Source organism: Acromyrmex echinatior, chromosome 16 (genome assembly GCF_024713525.1).
Source record: "Acromyrmex echinatior isolate Ae372 chromosome 16, ASM2471352v2, whole genome shotgun sequence".
Taxonomy (NCBI): domain Eukaryota; kingdom Metazoa; phylum Arthropoda; class Insecta; order Hymenoptera; family Formicidae; genus Acromyrmex; species Acromyrmex echinatior.
The window spans coordinates 3,520,199-3,542,992 of NC_141867.1; the positions used below are offsets into that span (position 1 = coordinate 3,520,199).

At 27.9% G+C, this 22,794-nt stretch overlaps 2 protein-coding genes across 9 annotated transcripts in view; both read right to left on the reverse strand.

Annotated features, from left to right (window-relative positions):
- The window catches only part of LOC105143143 (limbic system-associated membrane protein), a 245,856-nt gene that overhangs the window by 118,901 nt on the left and 104,161 nt on the right, over window positions 1-22,794 (reverse strand). The gene's annotated exons all lie outside the window — the stretch shown is intronic.
- On the reverse strand, window positions 1,388-19,903 carry LOC105143142 (uncharacterized). Its single transcript, XM_011051203.2, has 2 exons — window positions 10,853-19,903; window positions 1,388-10,285 (listed from the first exon to the last, which is right to left on the reverse strand). Exons 1-2 carry the CDS (start codon window positions 11,043-11,045, stop codon window positions 10,134-10,136), a joined length of 345 nt encoding a protein of 114 aa, XP_011049505.1. The 5' UTR covers window positions 11,046-19,903; the 3' UTR covers window positions 1,388-10,133.

A 22,794-nucleotide genomic window follows, 5' to 3' on the forward strand; every position in this document is an offset into this window, starting at 1 on the left:
TTCTATGTACCGAGTCTTACCGTTATTCTGCAATTTGTGTTCGCGACAAATTACTTGATTGAATTTAAATTATAATAAGTAAAATTGATCGAACAAAAATAAGCAAAGATATTGGCCATATTCAGTCAAAGAATTTTGATGCTTAATAATATTTTTAATTAAACCTTAATACAAATTATTTCAAATATTTAAAAAATTAAAGATATTAAAATAATACACTAAATTTTTATATTAAGCTAAAATTAGTTTGGCAGTCAAAATATTAAATTGAAAGAGTTTCGAGATTGGCTTCGATATGAAATTAATTCAATATTATAATTATTATCTGTATAATTTATCTAGGGATTCACATACATACACGAAGAAAATATTGTAATAAAAGTGCAATATTAATGTAGTAATTTATTTAAAAAAAAATTGACAAATAACATAATAAATATTATTATTACATGAATCTTATAAATTTTTATTCGTAGCAGATTTTAAAATGTAACCTTTCATAGTAATTTTTATACTTATAATTATATATTGTAATGTTATGTCTTTGTCTTTTAATTAAATATTAAAAAAAGAATGTTTTATTTTATGTCCTAATATTTTCTTCGTTTAAATAAATTTTCTCTATTTAAAAACTATACTATACTTATGTATATTTAGTATTGAAACAGTTCATGTTTATGGTTAAGAAGTTATAAATGAATCAACAAAAAGTTCGTCTTAAATTGGTCGACAAACTTGCTATCAACAGAAACAATGATAATCGCTGGAGAGGTACCTCTACGGAAAACAAACCATCGAGTTGGCCGCAAGTTAGCGTGGCGCACTTGTTAGTATACTGTCGCTTTTTGTATCCCAGCGGTAAAACTTGCAAGCGCCCACGATAATTTCATGCAAACGGCCGCGAACGACTCGCGCAACGAGCTGGCCTGCAACGAAACGCCAGAACACCCACGAGTTATCGTTATCATGCATCGTGGCAGCGATCGTGGTTGGCGATGGTTTATGAAGGTTGCATTGCGCGAGTGGACGATTCGCCCAACCGTGTATAATAAAAATATCTTCCGTTGCTTGGGTCTCTTTTTAGTGAAACTTTGTCGCGATGCTGTCACGCTTTTAGAGCAACGAAGCGACGCGACGTCCTCATTAATGAGTAACTCTTGTAATTACACTCGTTATACTCTATTTACTCCTAGCTAAAACACGGATAGAGAAATGGTGAGTGTTTGCTAGAAAATCCATTCTCCATTTACTTAACACTCTCTTTTTCTAGATAAAGAAAAAAACCTTTCTTGATGATTTGGACTAAACAGTGTGTTTAGTAATCTTTTACGTTTTTAAAGGTTTTGTGAATAATTCTTTCGGCATTTTTTTCTTTCTTATCTTTAAATGCATAAATGTATAGAATAAAACTTTGGTTGTTTTTAAAAGGATAAAATTGTTTTGACTAATTATGTGAAAGAACTTTTATTGTGTTGAAGTACATAAGAAACGATTAATTTTGAAATCTAAGTTTTCTGAAATGCTTGAGACTTCTGTAAATAACGTTAATAATCTATTATGAATAAAGGTCTTTTACAGATTTTCGTCTGTGCTTATGATATAATTGATGAGAATAAAATGCTTTTTTTGTTTCGAAGTAGTTTTACACATCAGTCGTTATGAGATATGTAAAAATGAGAATGGAAAAGATCGTGTTTTTTAACAAAATAAAATTTACAGTGCTCTTGGACGGTCATACTTTTCTGTTTATTCTCATTATTTAACTTTTGCGAGCAGTTTGCGTGTAGTTTGCGGTGTAGCTTCTGTGTAAAATACTGTGGTGCTTTGTGCTTTTCCCTTTGTAATCTGTCAATTTCAGAAGCGTGTTCTCTACTTCTCTATTGTTTTTAAAATCTACTGAGAATTTTGTTCGTCATAGCTATACATTACTTTCAATTACCTTAAGTTGGCTGCTATTCACCGTTTCTGCAAAAATTAAGCAACTTTTTCGCTTTGCATGTATCGTATTAAAATATACGAATATCTATGCATGAACATTCATTGTTAAATAATTTAGTTCTTTTATGCTTGGATCTTTTATGCTTGTTAAAAGTTATTATTGGGATAAAAAAAGAAAAATTCTGCAAATGAAAATTTAAACTTACAAATTTATAATTGCATTGACTAATGTTTATAATTGTATTGATAATATTTTGACTAAAACGATAATATCATTGTGTAAACATTACATTTCTGTTGCAAGGCAAACTAAATATTGATTAAAAAACACATTTAAAATAAAAATAATTTTGTGGTTTCAAGAATAAATTAAGTATAAATTGTCTATATGAATCTTGGCGGTTGTTAGTGCGTAAATAATATATTTATAAGATGATATGATATAATGTGCAATTAAATTTCGTTAGTAAGTACATTTCAGTTCTTTGCAAATCACATCTTATTGTCTAATAAATATCTTAGATATTATTTACTCACTAATTATATAGGAGGATTATATAGGCAACTCATATCACATTTAAAACAATTGTATCTCTGTCCTGTTTCTAAATTGACAACTTTTTAAGTTGGTTAAGTTTAAATGTTGGCATTATTCTATTTTATATCTAGAATTACTGTCAATACTATCTATTGTGGAAATTGCCTTCTAAACGACATTATAACGAGATTATAAACGCGTCAATAATAAAATTTTAAGGTATAAAATTTAAGCTTTAAATCTTAAACCGTACAAAATTATCACAAATTACAGTTAAATTTGAAGAGAATAATCAACACCCAGAGAAAAGGTTTTTTCGATTTAAAGAAATGTTTCTTTACTATATGGTCAAAGAAAACATTTCTTTGATTTGTGAACATCATTTCTTTGATTTAAACATTTTTTTAAAATAAAATAAAATTTATTTAATTTAAAGAAATTATGTTCAAATTCAAGAAATAACGTTCAAATCATGATTTGAAAATCATTGACCGTATAGCAACGAAATATTTCTTTAAATTGAAGAAACCTTTCTCTGGTAACTATGATTTCTTACGATTTAAAGCTTAAGTTTTACACCTTAGCCCGCAAATACATGTATAAGTATTTTATAATTCGGACGAAATTTTCGTTAGTGGAGATAATGCGGTTTACTTTCGTTGTATTTCATATTTATTTGCGAACATCTGTGTAATCAAAGCCGCAGAGTCAGATGGTGCAATCGCTCCAAGACGATGCACCCCGAGATGATTGCAGCTTGTATTCAACCTACTTTTCGCGAAATTACGGAAGAAAATGCCGAGTAGATGAAAAATGTATAGTTAAAGAGATTCGCGAGTACTTTGCGCAAATAATGCTCGACAAGAAATAAAGCCACGTTTATTGGATCCTTACATATATTATTCTGATTGCGATTGATATGAATAATTCTGACAGTAATTTTATTAAAGCACAAATCAAAACCGTCAAAATTCCAGGAACAGAATTTGTGATATTGAAGTCAAATTGTTTAATTTATTGAATGCTGTATTGCATTAATATGCCACATATTTTTTATAATTGGGAAATATCTTTTTAAAATATATTGTTATAAATTGAATAAAATTTGTTATTTATAGCATACGATATAATTGATATAAAGTGAACATATTATCTTTGGATATCGAAAAATTTTATTATTAATCATTTTATATTAAAAATCTTTATGATAAATTAACCTTGAATAGCATCAATGGATAACAAAATCATTTTTTATATTTCAACGAACTTAAATTAAGTTTTAAATGATTTAAAATATTAAAATTAACGCATTGATGTTTGAAATTGACGAAGATTATAAGAATTGAAAATCTTTTATAAAATTTTGATGAAAAGTAGATTGCAAGTTCATTACAGTATCGATAACTGATAAAACGGACAATGAGAAAGTTTTGAAATTGTTCTATATATTAGCGAACGTTTGGAATGATAGAAAATTCCTATTAGAAGAAAGAAAAAAATGCTGAAAAAATTGTTACGTATGACTTTTTACGTTAGATTGCTTCGGATTAATCGCGGTTACCCGATAATTTCCGATTCCTTTCAATTTATTCGTGAAGAAAACGGCAGGGAAAAAACAGAAAATCTACCAACGAATTGGTTTCCTTGCAATTTTCTTCTGCGAGCTACCTCGAGATCATCTCGATGAATGCAAAACCACCATCCTGGATTTTCTCTTTGCTTGTGAACGAACGGAATTTGGGGCGAGAACCACCGTTTCCGTGTCCTGTTCACTTCCGGCGTTTTCCTTTCCTCCTGATCTCCCTGCATTGCGCGACGATTGCTTTCTTCACCGGGTTTCTGAGTTTCCTTTGTATTGTTCCGAACTCGCTCATGCTTGAATTTGTTACACTTGCAAAAGATTCGAATTTTATAGTATCGGTTAGCATGTGTGATAACGATCTGTATGAATTAAATCTAATATCGCTAGCATTTGAAAAATATTAATAAAAAATATCGCAAAAATATTATATAAAAATATTTATAATCTTTGTTTTATCTTAGCTTCTGGAGCTTTAATATCTATATATTTGTGTTGAAATGACAATTTATGATGTTATTAATATATTATGCTATTTATGTCGAAATAATTCATTTTTATGAGATTATATTCAGAAAATAGCATTAGATAAAGATTATATGTATTTACATAACTCTTTCAAAGTAATTTATGATATTATTTGCTGATATGTCAATTAATTAAACCGTAAACATTTGCCAATAAAAGAATAAATATATCTGTATAAAATCATATTGCTTTTTTTTTATAATCGTAAATCTATTTTTTTGTTTCATCTGAATTGTATAACAAGCATTTTATATGTAAATTTAAATCATATCTACATATGTTAAAATATTGAAAACAAAGACTTGGTAGTCTTGGTTTTAGAAAACAAATCTGTTTTTTTCGCGTATGCTACTAAATCCATTTCCATATAGCGGAAGTGTATTTCGTTAAGGTTCACTGTACCAAGAACAAAACGCTGATATCTATCTGAAAAATACGTTAGCTGGTCCCAGTAGCTTGAATATTTCAGCCCAGATATAAATTGCAATTTTTTGGAATCTTGCGCAAGTATCACCTTATAATTAATATTTCGTTTTACAACATTAAAATAATACTAACAATTATTAGATACAACAATCGTTAATAGAATTCAAAATAATTTATTATCGATTGATATGTAAATAACAATTATATTTGGATATCTTATCGTATTTTCATCAGACTTTTTATAAATATTTGTACCTAGTATAGACATATTCTGAACATTGCTGTAAAATATTACATGTTCCTATTGTTATCAATAATATTGGGTTTGCAATTCTTTTCACAAGTTTACTATTTTTGTGTTAGCTTCTTTTTTATTTGGACATTTTAGTAGCATCTTTATTTTTACTTTATAGATTTTATTTTTCGATAAAGAAGCATAATAAAGATCTAAAATATTTATAATGCGATGTGAAAAGATCATAGGAATCAGTGAAATTGATTATTTGCAAGACAATTTTCTAAGTTTCACTGTTAGTTGCGTGCGTAAATGTATTAGATTGCTTAAATGAAAAAGAGACGGGCGTTGTGGCAGCCATCCTTGGCGATAATATCAAAACGTCTGTTATGCATATTTGATGTTGCATATGCAATGTTATGTGTACATGACGTGCACGTGACGTCACTGTTCTTGAATAGGAAATATTGACAAGGAGCACAATCAGTTGCCTTAGTATCCAATTTACTTGTTAAGCGAAAAAATAACGTTTTTACTGGAAAATTTATCTAATGAAGAGCAACGTGTGGTAAATATATGAACCAATATTGAATTTTTAGTGCCACATTTAAGCGAAGTTTACATAAGAAAAGTTTATATTGAAAAAAATATATATATGTATCTTAAAAAGAAAATCTAAACCTTTCTATTTGTTTTCAATCGAGCGCTATTGCTCTTTTTTTATGAGCAGGCAAAGTTAAAAAATGCTTTTTGCTTCAAAATCAATAAATATGCAAATCGAAGATAAAACTTTACTTTTTTGGAAAGTATAAACTAGTTAGTGTATAATTTTTAATTTATTATGGAACTTTGCAAAGTTTTTACAAATAATAAAATATTTAGATTTAACGAATCTATTTGTATCCGTATATGTTCATAAAAATTCAATCAGATCTTTATCTAGAGCAGTGATCTGAAAAGAGATTTCAAGTTTTTGAATCATCTCATTATAATCATTTTTTGCTCTCTTCCCATTTTTGAAAGATATAATAGGTGATCCCATCCCTTTAATTTTTTTACGTAGTGTAATGAATAAAAAAATTATGAATGGTACAAAAATTTATAACATTTGTAATAAAATGATGTTAAAATAATTTAAATAATGTTCACTGTTAATAAAATAATGTCAAAATAATGTTCATTAAGAAGCAAGTACTTGCCATCGCCAAGGACTGTCAAACTCGAGATACCATCTGTATAAGTAAAATTTTGACCTGCTACAGAGACAATAACATCACGTCGATTCACGAAATCAGATTCGATTCTGCATATACTTTTTTTAGATGAGTCATAAACTATTTAAACCGGAACCTTGGATATCAGCTATAAATATCTATATATATTTGTGTGTGTTAAATCATTTAAATTGCAGATATAAGGGAGAATTGTTGAATGGGTATCGATCATTAACATATATACTTAACATATATACTATCAATATTTTATATTTTCGCATAATATAAGCGACATTTAGTAATAAAAAATGAAGAAAGTATAATATAAAATAGAAAGTATAATACAAAAATTTAATAGATTATATTTTGTTTTGTATATGCTAACAACATTAAAAAAAAATCATCTATTCGTGTTAGCTTTTGATTAATTTATCTTTTGGTAACAGTATGACTGAAATAATTTTATCACAATTTTATTCTGAAATTTTATCGTACTGAGATTATACTGTGATTATAATGAAGTATACTATTAAAAGAAAATGTTCTCACAATCATTTCATCTAGGAACCGCTTGCATGTTTTAGGATAATAAACAATAGGTGTTGCTAAATGTCCAGCACCTGTTCGATTAGTCGCAATGTCAAGTGGGATGTAAATTATTTTAACTAGTGTATCGTTCTTTAAATTAAAGATCAACAGGATTGTTGATTTAGACAAATTTGATCGAATTCGATTTTGCCGTTATCCAGAATGACAATGTGATTGCATTGAATCTGAAGTGAAAGTAAAAATTCAATTTCTTGTATTTTTTACATCAAGCTCATCATTGTGTAGATACGTAGTAGAGAAGTGCGAATCAAGATTTTTTTAATGTTTAATCAAATTGAATCAAATTTAATTTCTTTGTTCGAATTTAAATCGAATTCGAACCGTATTGAAACATAATTTTTAGTTAACAACAACGTAATTATTGTTAGATTGAATTTTAATATATAGTAAATAACATAAAGTAATGAAAAAAATTTCTAATATATGAAATATATATATATATATATATATATTTTTTTTTTTAATAAAAAGTAAAACTCTTAAAGTGACTATATAAGTATTAGTTAAATTTTATAATCGTAAGTTAAACTTTCGCTAATAAAAATATTCATATTCATTTTTTAATAAAACTTTTACAACACTTTTTTAAGAATAATCTGGCATCTAACCTTCTGCTTTATCTGCATTAATTAACATACACATGTCAAGGGTCAAGTGCAAGAATTTATCGCGTCTTCCTTCTGCTGCTCACTTTTCCATTTATATGCACAATATTTCCATTTATGAACATTTACTTTGAGTTCAAAGCTCATAATCGCCGTCGACAGAATTAGCATGGTTTAATTTAACACAAACAAAAAATGCCCTATTTTTTTTATCGTAACGGATAGCTGATAAATAATGCTGTGCCGTTCAAAGTACAAAATGAGACTCACTGTTGGGATACGAATCTGTCTTAAGAATTAAAATTTCGAGTTTCAAGAGAATTAATTATTGCACAGATGTTTTAATTAAGTATAATTACCATATCGGCAGAATTATTGTTTTGTTTTGTCTGCAATTATAGTCTTCTAATATAGTTGCAGCGAAAATATTACAGTAAAATGTTGCTTGAATTACAAAAAGTTAACAGATTGTCGGAAAAAAAACGGTATGTCCGGTGTTTCTCTGTTTTTATTGTAACAAAGGCTTTCAAAGTTTTAATGTTCCATGTTTGATTTTTTCGCAACAAATTGCATTTGCTTATAGCATGCAATAAGTTGTATAAATTAGTTGTATAAATTTGTTAACATATGTGTGTCTTTTAGCAATTAAGTTGTGACTTTTTGGGTTGCAACAATAAAATAATATAATTGAACTGTATCGATAGACACGTATATCACAAATGCGAGTGAGGTAACGATTATTTGCTATTTATACCTTTTTTTCACAATATACACAAATGCTTTTAAAAACCCCCTTTATACAACTTATTATAATTGTAGATTAGTTAATCTTTCGATTCGGCTGTAATGACACTTAGATAACTTATTACGCATACATAATGACATATTATTTCTTCTTCTTTTGTCTGAACACTTACGATTGGACCTTACCCTGCGAAGATAAAGGGGTGGTCTGAAACACCCGGTATAATATGTTATTCTATCATCAAGGCTATGAGGAAAGGAAATTAACTATGTAATTTTTATTTTATTTGAGTTATTTTTGATCGCCAATTTTTGCATAAAGTAGCCAATACAATAATTAATTTTATTGATCTTTTGGTATGGAAAACGAATCTGTATTTGCAGAATTGCTCTATTACATTACATTTTGAAGCTATTTTTAAATATATAAAAAATATCTTTTTGCTCTTTTAAGTTTAATTTTTTCAAAAATACAATATAAATGGACAGTTAACGGGTCCGTTTTTTGCAATTATAAGAACTATCTTGTCCGATTTATGGTTTAAAAAGAGATTTCTTTTGTCGAATAATGTAATTAGGTCTGTGACTTTTTGGATCACACACACACAACAAGGTAAAATAACTAAACTATACCTGTAGTATTAGACAGTTAGACATATATGTATATTGCAAATGTGAATGACGATCGTTTATCATTTTTTTCTATACAATATATATAAAAATGTTGTATGTATGTGTTTTTAAAGGCTTTATCATATAAAGTATCATTGTAAGTGCACTCTCATTAAAAGTTTTTCGAATCATACATAACATACAGTACATATAATGACGAACGGAAATGTAAACACGGAATGCTACTTTTGTAATAAAATGATGGTACTCAATATTTATGTTAGTTATTAATAAAATAAACATGTATAAATTAGAAGATAAGGTATTGTATAGATTAGAAGATAATATGTACAAAACGTAATACTTTATTTTTGCACTATACTTACTGTTTGCAATGTACTTGTATTTCATTCAAATTTAAGTATTTCAGTGAACAGAAAGAGAAGTTTTTGAAAATTACATTTTAAAGAGGAAAAATAGAATTTTAAATTGGCATTTGAATTTCGTTTCTATGATATTTTGTTCCTAAAATACATAAAATTAAAAATTTATATTTCTTTCAATATTTTTGTTATATTTTGAAGCATTGTTCTTGGTTGAAATATCAGTGGACTAAAAACAAATAAGCATTTTAAAGTAGACTTTCGAAGCTTTAAAAAGCTTTTTGAAAAAAATACGATGAATTTTCATAAAAATTTTAAATTTTTATTGTTTAAAATTTTATTATGTAAAAACTTACTTTATCTAAAATATATTTTATAACTTCGTAACTAAAAAATTTATGAAAAAAAGACAAAATTTATTGTAATATGATTATTTATTTAGTATTTAATGTTAACAGTTGCACTCAATAAAGATATTATTATTATTAAATCATAAAAATTTTTTTCAAAATTAAAAAAAAAATTTTTGACCTTTTCAATTTTTATAAACATTTTGTTTACTTTTTATGGATTCAAACTTCAAAGATAAAAGTTGCGATGACGAAATCAAAGGCATTGTACACGTTTTTAGATTACGTTGCAGGCCATTCCATCCTTCCTCGCTTTAATGTTGTATATGAATTGCCGTGGAGTGTGTTAGCTATTCGTTTATCGCTTTATATCTATACGTCGTACACGACTTCTTGAGCACTAACACATGACAGATACGGATGTAGAAGTGGACTTCTTGATCCTGTCTTATCAGTCACTGTCGCCAAAGTGGCAGGTGAACTAGGGTCAATTTCTCTTGGCGCAGTAACGAATACTCTACCATCTATAAGGATTTTGTTTGTGAATGGAACTTATCTTCTACTAAAAGATATAAAGTAAACATTCCAGTGATTGAACATGTACTTATGTCCAGAACTCGTACACATACAAAATTTCTTATTATTGATATATTTAAAATATTTTTTATTAGAATATTATAATTTAATTGATATTTAAAGATATAAAGATTATAATTAAATTATAATTTTTAAAAAAGCATTTATATATATATATATATATATTTGTATATATATATATATATATAAAATAAAAATAATAATCATAATTTAATTGTATTTATTCAATTAAACGTAAAATTGGTTACGATGAGAGTTTTCATAAAAATTTTGAATTTTTATTGTTAATGTATTTAAAATTTTATTATGTAAAAACTTACTTTATTTAAAATATATTTTAACTTCGTAACTAAAAAATTTATGAAAAAAAGACAAAATGTTTATTGTAATATGATTTTATTTTTAAAATTAAAAATAAATTTTCGTTAATAAAAATATTAATATTTCTCAACAAAATCCTTTCAACTTTTTCAAATAATTTGTTATCAACTTACTATTTACTCTTTTTGCATCGATAAATATGCTCATGTAGGAGCTGTAAGCGTCAGAACTTATTGCGTCTTCCTTCTGCTGTTCACTTTCCCATTCGTACTGACAATGTTTCCCTTTATGAACAACATTTACTTCTAATCCAAAGCTCACAATTGCCGTGGACAGAATTGGTAGGGCAAACAGAGAATGTCCCATTTTTTACCGTAACGAATAGCTTATAAACAATAATGTTTTATTGTTCAGAGTACAGAACGGGATTTGCTGTCGAGATATGAGTTTGTCTTGGCGGTTAGAATTTCGAATATCAAGAGAAATATTGCATAGGTATCCGTTTAATAAAATATTTACTGTAAAGATACTTACTGTAGAGTTATTATTTTATCTTCTCTGCAATTATAGTCTTTTTAATATAGTCAAAATAAAGATATAGTAAGATATTGCTAAAATCTCACAACTGTTAATAGATTTTTAGAAAAACATTGCACTGACGCATTCGATAGTTTCTCTATTTTTGTAAGTAGATTATCTTAATGTTTCATTTTGATATTCACAACAAACTGTATTTGCTTATGGAATACAATAAACTGTGCAAATTACTAAATTTTTGAATACATGTGTCTTTTGATAACTAAGTCTGTTGTGACTTCTTTGGGTTGCAACAATAAAACAGTGGGTTATAAAACAATGGTTGAACTGTACCGGTAGACACGTATATCACAAATACGAGTAAAACAATGACTGCTTGCTATTTTACAAAATATCTTTTTTACAAAAATACGTGAAAATGCTTTTAAAAAACCATATTATATAACTTATAATCATAATTGTAGTCCAATTAAAGTTCATCCGAAATGGCATTATTATTAGTGGCAGTTTTAGATGACTTACGTACATAGTAACATGCAAGATATAGTTATCTCATCAACGAGGCCATCAAGAACAGAAAGTAATATTATTTTGTCTTATATTTTTCTTATTTTTTAAATGTGAAATAAATATTTTTTAATTTTCTTGAGATCAAAATTTGTATTTGTTTTTGCGTTTTTTATTAAATAACGTAAATACGCTTTTATTGTATAATAATGTAATCGTTATTTTTTAATATAATTCAATATACTTAATAATAATTAATAATATTTTTCATATTGTTTTTTTATTAATGGCTTTGATAAAAATAGGTGAACAATTTAAGAGAGGGGGAGAGAGAGAGAGAGAGAGAGAGAGAGAGAGAGAGAGAGAGAGAGAGAGAGAGAGAGAGAGAGAGAGAGAGAGAGAGAGAGAGAGAGAGAGAGAGAGAGAGAACACTACTGAAAGTTACTGGCCCTATATTATTAATTAACTGGGATGGCATACAAAATGATATTGAAGAAAACATCAAATTCTAGTATAGATGTGACATTGACAATCGATATTGCGCCAGATTTAACTTAATACTGAATCAATATTGGCATACAATATCTTACAGTATTGAAATTTCAGCTTCCGACATTGGACTAACATTAAGCCATTTATAAATCCCTATCTTGGATGTTTCTTTTTATTATATATTTACTAATATTTTTTATTATACAAGGGTAGTTCAAATATGAACAAAACTTTTTTGTGTGAAAAATCAATGATAGACGTATTGAGTGACAAGTGAGGTATTTGCTAACTTCTATACATAGTTGTGACACAGCAGTAGTTGTTTCTGTTGTTGCAATTTACGAACAAATAGTATTCCATTGCGCAACGCAATGTCCAAATTCATTGTGTACATTGATTGAGTTTCTTATGAATGAAAATGTTAAAGCTGTTAATATTTTGCATAAAATATATGTATAATTCGGAAAAGTTATTGAAGGCACAAATGTGCAAAGGCTCTCAGTATTATATTTGCTCGCGTATAGCAAAAACTGCCATGAGGCTATAATTAACAGATACCCCTACTCGTCATTCTATAAATATGTCTAACATTAATTTACAAAAATCATATAAAAAAAAAGTCTTGCTAAATTACCCACACATATTCATACATATATATCATATAACAAATATGTCATTAATTTCTTTTTTCTTCATTTATTGACTTTATTTTGTTCTATTATGTCGAAATTATTTACCACACTAAAGATATTGTCCCTAATATGTTTAATTTATACTGACTGTAAGTACACTCTATAATTGTCCAATTACAGTTTGTTCATTTTCGCATGACTTTATTTTTTATATATAACATTTTTATTATTTACAAATAATAGAGAAAGAATTAATTACAATAGCCTGAAAAATTTAAAAAGTCTTTAACAAATGACGTATGTTTTGTCTTAACTTCTAAAAATAAATATTTTCATTGAAATCGCAATCGTGCCATCATATAAATAACTATATTGCATGCTTTTTATGTTGAAATTATCCGTTTTGATAATTATATTTAGGAGATAAAAATTAGCCCAAGATTATACAAAAAAATTAAGATTATGTAAAAATTTCAAAATAGTTTATTATTTGCTTACATATCAATTAATTATTTTTATATATATGTATAATTCACAAATTCTTAAATTTTCTTAAGAATATTGAAGAGACAAGATTTTTTGCAGATCAAACTTTTGCAATACAGAATTATGAATATATATAATTCTTTTTCTTACGTATTTAATATAAATTTTAATCTTACATATGTTTAAATATGTATAATGTTGAAATATTAAAAATCAAGTTTTACGTAGCAGTAGTTGAAGAAAACAAATCTATTTTTTCCCGCGCGTATATCTGCTAAATCCATTTCCATATAGCGGAAGTTTATTTCATGTAGATTTACTGTACTAAGAGCGAAACATTGAAATTTACTTGAAAGATACGTTAGCTGATCTCAAATAGATGAATATTTCAGTCCACCTATACCTTGCAATTTTTTGCAGTCTTGCGCAAGAGTACCACTTTAAAATTAATATTTCATTTTGCAATGATAAAATCGTATTAACAACTATTAGTTAAAACAGTAATTTAAAAAACTGAAAATAATTTATCATTGATTGATATATACTCTCTAAATATGAATCAGTGGATAGTTACTAATTTTCCAGTGGCATACTACTCTCTAAATATGAATCAGTGAAGTTCAACTAAAAAAAAAGAAGAATGTGTGAGCATTGTATTTTGTATAATTAAAATACTGATATTTGAACATTAATTTCAATCTTCTATTACTATATTCTTTGAATTTATACACTAAAACAAGGTTAATTGGATCACATAATAAAGATTAGATAGATTAGGAATTCAGATTTCATTCATGATAACCAGCGGTATACTTAGCACTGATATCGGTGTTATCCACTGATTCAGATTTAGAAAGTAAAGAATAATTATGTTTGGATATCTTATCGTATTTTTACCAGATTTTTTATGAACATTCGTGCCCAGAATAAATATTTCTCGAATATTGCTATAAAAATATTACAACTTCCGCTGTTGTCAATGGTATTATTTGATTTGAAATTTTTTACGAGTTTACTTTCTTTATCAGCTATTTCTTTATTTGGACATTCTAGTAGCGTCATCTAATGCTAAAATTTTGTTATCATTAACAACCCTTATTATAACATTTACAGATGACCTTTAATATTTATTGCACGTTTATAACAATATGCAATTATGTTATGATGCATACATATATTATTTCTTATCGTCTATCAACAAGGCTATCAGGAATGGAAAAATTTTTGTTGTATATACAGAGTGTCATTAAAATACGACACAACCCATTCTGAGCAGGATGGACTAAACTGAATCGAAAAGTTCTTTACCATTTTGCGATTTTCGCAATGGTTAATGAAATATTAATATAATTATAATTATTAAAAATCGTTAAATATTGTTTTTCAATAATTTTTTACTCAAATACTATGAACTTCATAGAAAAATTGTAAGAGATAAAAATCATTCATTTTCTTCTCATAAAACTTAAGAATTTTTTAATAATTATAATTATATTATTATAATTATATTTTTTTATCAATTTTTTAGTACTGCATTTTCTTATTTTTATCACTATGAGAAAATATGATATTAAAAAATTCTGAAAAAATTCTAAAAATTCTCAGAATTTTATAAGAAGAAAATAAACCATTTTTATCTGTGCTATTTTTCTGTAAAGTATTTGAGTAAAAAATAATTGAAAACCAATATTTAGCGATTTTTAGTAATTGCTATCTTGTTAACCAATTGCGAAAAATCGGAAAATGATAGAGGACTTTTCGATTCAATTTAGTCCGCTCTACCTGTTCAGAATGAGTGGTGCCGTACTTTAATGACATCCTGTATATAATATATATGTATTTTTTAAATTTTTCGTTTCTATTTTTTTCAATTATGCGATAAAAATATCTGAATTTTTTTTATCGAACTTGCATTTGATTTCCTTCGTTAAATAATATAAATAATGTGCCATTATTGTATAATGATATTATTTTTTATTGGAATTTAGTTATATTTAATTGTCAATAGCATAAATATTGCGTTCCTTTTTATTAATGATTTTAATAAAGAATAAATAAATGATTTTATGCATAATTAACCCTTAGTACAAACATTTAAGTAATTCGTATCTTGTACATTTCTTCTTTTCGAAAAACTAGGCACATGAAGTAACTGGTTGTAACATTTATATATACAATTTTTTTTTTAATATGTTATAACGCTATATCAAAAATATATAACCTTTCTAAAATTGTTAAAGTTAAAGTATATGTCAGAATCATTTAATATATTAATTTATACAAGATACATGTTGTTACAAGATCCATTCAATAAAACATTTGAACACAGCATAATTTATTTTCGATGTGGATTATTCATCTTACTAAAATAAAGATTAAAATTTGCAAAGAGTCCACTATATTTTCTTCTTGTTAATATTTTCATTTGAAATGCCGAGTTTTCTTTGTATTATCTCTGAATTCACTGGCATCCAAATTCATCACACTTGCGAATTTTATGACAGTTTAGCACATACGATCAGTTTAGCACACACGATCAGGTTTTGTACTAATTAAATCAATCGCTGGAATTTGCGATTCGTGAAAAACGTTAATTATTGTTAACTCATTGTTAACTCATTATTTTCAATTACGCAACTATTCAATGGGATCACTGATACCTCGTCATTAACTCTTGATTCGTTTTCCTTAGAATTATGTGTTTCAATTTATTTATAACCTTTCAGATATGAGTCACTCGGCATCAAATATTGCACACCAAGGGGATTAAAAATTCAAAGACTATCCTCTTGAAGTAAATTGAATTTTTCTTTTCGTATTTCCACAATAACGTGCGTCTAAAAATTTCAAATTAGTGTTCACAAAAGTTTGCAATAATTCGCAATATCTGCTTAATTAAAGAATTATTACTGTATCATATGCCTAATACGACTATTATATCGAGCAAGTAATGGTGAACAAAAAACACATTATAACAAAGTGAAATAAAACAATATTTAATTCAATGTCTCGTGAGTGGTTCGCTCAGTAAAAGACCCGAAACTCTATTTGCTCCATAGCTAACAATTTCAACTAATGCATGGTATTAGCACATGATATCGCTACGCTCTACTACTGGCTCTGCTTTGATCTGTCAGCGTAACGTTTATCCTAACACGCGGACTAGCTTTTTGCGTATAAATAATAGAAATACTAGAGCTGTTGTGTGAATCTCAATATCCGTATTATTATAATGCGCATATCTATATAAGTATAGTTCGAATCCCTAACTTGCAAATACATTGGCACGGAAATAAATTTCTGTTTAAAAAAGAGTAAATTGTCATATTATTTTATATTATCAAATAAATGTTCCGATATGAATCAAAGGGGAGGATTACAAAATTATTACGGATTTGTGGATGAGAGATATCGATAAGAATCATTGTTATTTAAGCCATATTATAGTTAAAAAAGCATTAGCGTACGTATTTCTATATAATAATACATATTTACAATCATCCATGTTAATACATTTATAAATATATGTTTATGTATATGTATATTCAAAATTATTTTCGTCATTCGCGAATATATTTTGTCACGCGAGCTTCACTCTGGATGTTCACATGCTATCGTTCACACGCTCCGATACACGATGACAGAATTTTCGCAGAGCAGTGCGCGCGATTCGATATCCATTATCGAGATGGGCGAACGAATCCAGTTTACGAGTGTTTACCGGCAGGATTTCCTAGCGAGGTCATGCCATTAACGGTGAACTAACGATTTTCCGTAGCGCTATTATTCATCGTCGTTCATATCATAAACTTCGTCCACGCTTGACCGAGCTAATAACGGTCCTAGATGAAGTAACGACCATTTCCTAAATCAATTATTAAATCGCGCGATAATAATCTGCCGATCGCGGTCGTTAACATCGCGAGTTTCTGGACGCTTAATAGACTTTTTGGAATCGATAAATGTCGGAGGACAAATTTTGTTAATTATGTCAAGTGTACGTCCCGCTATGATAATGTTACTTTAAGTACTTACTCGTTAACGAGAATAGTCAGCTTGATTTTTTATGTAAACGATCACCTAAAGTATTTTTACTATCCTAATTATCTAAAAATCGCTATTATTAATATACAGCAATTATATATTATTGTTTTTCAATTTATTACTATTTGAGAATATTACGAATATGGAGTTATTCTCAATTTAAAAAAAAAGTAAGTGTTGTAGAAACCAAACAAATATTATAAACAGAATAAGCATGTTAAGTAGTTTATTATGCCAATATTTCTGAAAAATGAAAATGTTAATAAAACGCTTTTTTATTATGGGTTTTCGATGGAATTGCATATTCAAAAGTTTGTAAAGCATAATTATTGAAAAAGAAAGTAAAAAGATATTAGAAAAGAGAGGAAATATCCATTTTAAATAATATTCATTTTATAATAATTCATATTTTTTCACCACTAAGTATAAAAACAGCTGTCTATTCCCTTAATAACGAAAACTTATAATTATCAAACCTCTCTTTAATCAATACATAATTGATTTCTAGAAATCAAACATCCTCGAGTCCAGCAATCTAAATATATATTTCTCTATATGGCTAATAAAACTATTTTTAATGTTACAATTTTATGATTTATTTATAATATTTTTGAGGTTTCCATGGGTACTTTCTACGCAGAAACTATCCGTTTTGCGGGTACATATTTATACTCATTTAAAATTTTATTTGTTAAATGACTAACTTTACATAATTAAGACTCATTATACTTCCGACGTCGGATAGTATTATTTTTGTCTGATATTTAAATATGTTTTATCGAGAAAAAGCCTGAGAGTCTATATACATATTCCATAATTCAAATATATAAAACACATGGCATAATGTAAACTTGGAAAGCGCAGACTCTCATTATAGCTGGAGCGTTTTGTTCGGGCTCAAATTTGAATGAAGTTACAACGCTCTGTTGTGTTAGAATTGCGTGGCTAAAAGGATAGTGGCGTACCCATTTGCCGAGATCCTAATCAGATCCGTCTGATGACATACGTGTTATGACTACGTGAGCGGGATGGAACAGATGCATGGAATATGTTTCCGATTGCTGCAGAAATTTCGTACGTGCCTCGACAGACGCTTATTACTTCAATATAAGAGGTCTTTATTATTGGATTTTCTTTTTAAGTCGATTTTTGGATTCTTACGATATCAATACGATATCAAGTCTGATGAAAGCATGAATATTAATATCCTGTTAAAACGACGGTCAATTTATTTGAGATGTATTATCCTTGTATTATAGCATCTATTATGCCTGTTTCGACCAACATAAATTAACTTTAATTTCGGTTCAACTTATTCTTCATCTGTTTTTAATTCTGAAAAAGATGAAGAGTAAATTAAACCGAAATTAAAGTTGATTTACATTAGTGCAGGAAACGGGTATTAAGTCTCCAGAGCTGATGCCAAAATGTAATATAATTACTGTCGCTGAGTCTATAAGATATTTCATTTATGTTAATTAAAACGGATTAATTAATTTAAAGGATGACATAAAAAGTGAATACTACCTAATTATATTTGAACCCTTAAAGAGAGAGAGAGAGAAGTCGGAGTCTATTTTTTAAATTTTATATCTTTCCTTGAGTAAAATTTATTATAATTCATTATTTTTTATTTTTTGCCTCAAAATATAAGACTATTTTAACACCACTGCAATGGCTTTTCTATCCTGTAAAGTTAATAAGAATAGTCTAAATTCATAGATGAAATATAAAGAAAATTGAATTGCTTGACATTTACGATTTCGAGATTTATAATTAAGTAAGTGCAATAAATCCATCATTAGCTTCGGAGGATTGACTACTTCGTGTCGCGATATTTTTTATGCTTGATGATATTTTTATATTATAGTTAACTATTTTAATTATGTCATAATTCTGCATCTATTTCTATTTTTTTTGTTTCAAAGAAAGGTTTAATTATGTGACGTGTGAAGCACTAATCAACGAAGAATTTACAATGTGTTGAATCAATTTTGATGGCCATTTAATAAATCCGCAAACGGTCGCAATAAACTCGTTTCGATTTTACGAGCGCGTAAAATGTTAAGTCACGCGTTTGCATCTGTGCGATTTTCATCTCGATAACGTAGCTAACGCGAAATTAATTACTCAGTCGTTAATTCAATACACAGTTAGCGGTAAATCCATCATCTGTAACTGCAATTACTGTGTAAATTAACCGTGCAAAACCGAGAGACCTTACGGATTACAACCGGATTGGGATGATACGCGAGAAGCGACCGCTGTAATCCACGAAAATGAGTTCTTCAAGGCTTTCATAATGCTCGATATCGTTGCAATTTACATCCAACGCAAATGCAACGGGCTTGCGGCGTGAATTAGAATATACTGTAATTCACATTAGTAACCAAGTGCGAGACGCGCGCACGACTGAGTCTCCTATGCAAATTTTTGAAGTTAGTTTAAGCGCCACCTCGGAATTAATTCCTTACGTGGTCATTTTGCGCAAGCGGATTGTAATTATATGTAATACGACAAGTTTCGCCATACACTAATATATATATATATATATATATATATATATATATATATATATATACATATATGAATTGCGAGAACAAAACAACTCGATAATTAATTTAAGAGGGGACATATACTCAAGAAGATTCAAAAAGTGTGAGCCATTTAACGCTGCAAATATTTCGTTGACCAATCAAAGAATGCTTCAAAGCATTTACAGAATGAAGTGAATTGCACACAAAAAGATGCCTATTTTTTCCTATTTTTTATTTTTAATTAAAAGTTTTACGTAGCATTTACTAATATACGTGTAAAATATTGGTGGAAATCCTTTGAGTAAAGTTAATAGTTTTTGCAAAAAAAAATTTGTAAAAGTAAAATTTTTGTATCCTTTTGGATAGCATCCCTTTGTAAGCTGCTAAGAAAAATACATGCAAAAAACATTCACTTCATATATCTAAAACATCTCGACTTTGTACATATAATACTTATTCTCACGAATTTTACGAGAAAGAGAGAGAAAGAGTATTATAGAAAAGTCATTTCTACAAATGGAAAATGAGACGAAGGATAACCGAAGCCGAATCCGTCGATACGCGGGATATTTGCGCAGGCTGGTATATTTGCAGGGAAAATATTTTTTAGTGCATATCAATTCGCGCGCGAGATTCTATGCGTCTGCGATAACAATTATGCTCGTATTTCAACAGTATCCGAATTGAATTTGCATTAAGAAAACATACAAGTTTATCAGAGTCAGCGACCAATGGTGCAATGTTACGTAATATTTACATGATATCATGCTAGCGTTGTTTTCTTCTCGCTGATGCCGCGTCTAGTAATTAATATCGCTAATTTTTTTTTGCACAACATCGCGCAAAAATGTGCGTTGAATGGAAATATCTCAGCTAGTCCTGTCGGCAATAACGATGTTTTATACGACGCGTTGAAAAAGGACTGTCACAGTCGCGCTCGGCCGCAGAAAATATATTTTTCCCTTCCCGGTGGCTGAAAATGAGATAAAAAAAATCTTTTTTTTTCATGCGTGCGTTATATGGCGTATACGTCACAACGAAAGTTTTGTTCTTAGTATAAACAGCGGCGACTACTAGGTCGCTAGTGATCATATTAATTAACATATTTTCGTTGTTGCATGTTATTCTTGTGGTCCCATATTTATGTCAGGGTAGCAGTCTACGAACAGACGCAAACTGTTTAAACTATATATTTACACGGCGTATAATTAATAGCGCAATAAACGTTACGTGTATGAAAAAAGCATGACATTTTATTTTTATTTTTAATACTAATTGTGCTATTTATATTAAAAAGAGAAAAAAATTATTTGTGCCTTATGATATATATTATCAAGGAAAAATTATACTTCTCTTTTTATCTTTATTTAATAATTGCGGGATATGAAAAATATATTAATATGTTATATTGATACTTTCCGAAATAAGAATCGTTACACTAAGAAAAAAATTTATTAAATCTTAATATGTTTTTTTAATAATACTATAAATTAAATATTTATTTACAGTAAATAGATATTCTTTCAATAAAAAAATAATGTTTGAATCAAAATAATGATCATTTTACGAAATAAATAAATGCCTACATTTAGTAAATATTCAAACACATATTTATTAAAATTTGGTACATTTTTTAATGTATACGTTTTATCTTCTTGTCAATTTTTCATTTTCATCACTTTTGTATATTTTTTTATATCGAAGTAGAGCGCAGTAAAATAAAGCCATTAGAATCTTTCGCAAGGATGGGAAATAGCGATGAAGCAGCTGATATCGTGAGAAAAAAACTGAGAAAATAGCAACGAGTCTGACGAGCGAAGCAAAGACAATGGCGGATAACGAAACGGAAAATGAAAGGAGGAATAGAATTGGGGTACGATATCTCCAGACACTTTACTTAAGCTGTCTTCCGGTTGCTAAAACGACTTAATGCACGTTCATGGCGCAGAAAATAGACTACCGATGGCTACGGAGAATAACTTCTTAACGAGACGATTTGTCAAGCCGCGACGCATCGTCGCTCGATATAAATGCCGTTGTGCCACTGTATTATACATCCCGTCGAACGTGACTCAATAAATTGGAATGCAATCTTATGTTTCTATTTGACATTACGTTTACTGCTTGATCGACAAATTTCGTTTTATTAAACAGATGTTTTATTTTACGGATGTAAAAAATAAAGAATTTTAAATAGAAAAATTATTTTAATATTTTCTCTCTCTTTCTCTTGAGATTAATTTAATCAGCTGGATGAATTAAATACAATTTTTGTTATTAACATAGTAATATCAAACAACAAGTTTGAAGTTTTAACTTGCTCTGTATGCAATAAATATAAGGTTTTTCCTAAAAAAATTTTTTAAATTAGTGTCATGATGTTAATTTTGGACATTTTATATGTAATGGAAATTACAATCCAATTGTAGATATAGTTTTTTCTACACACAGAAAAATATCATTCTACTATTAAAAAAAATGGTATTTTTACTATTAATGAAATTACTCAGTTTATTTTTTCTTTTTAAATTTTGTATCATTAACAAAAAAATTTTTTAAGTCTTAAAATATACTTATTGCATCACAAGAAGAAACTTTTCATGTTCTTAAAACACTTTGTTTTTTAAAGAATATTTTTTATAATTTGGAAAAGTAACTTTAAATAATAATAAATAAATAAAATTCGTTTTAATTTAATAATCTTCAATTAATAAATAGTAATAAGGCTCTGTACGTATAAAACAATGTGGTACAAAAGAAGCGCAAAGAGCCAGTAATGCAGCAAAGAATTTTAATTTAAATTAGCATTAAAAATTGACAATAAATGTTTCGACTCCAATCGAGTCATTTTCAATGTAGTCGTAATATTTCAACATCATT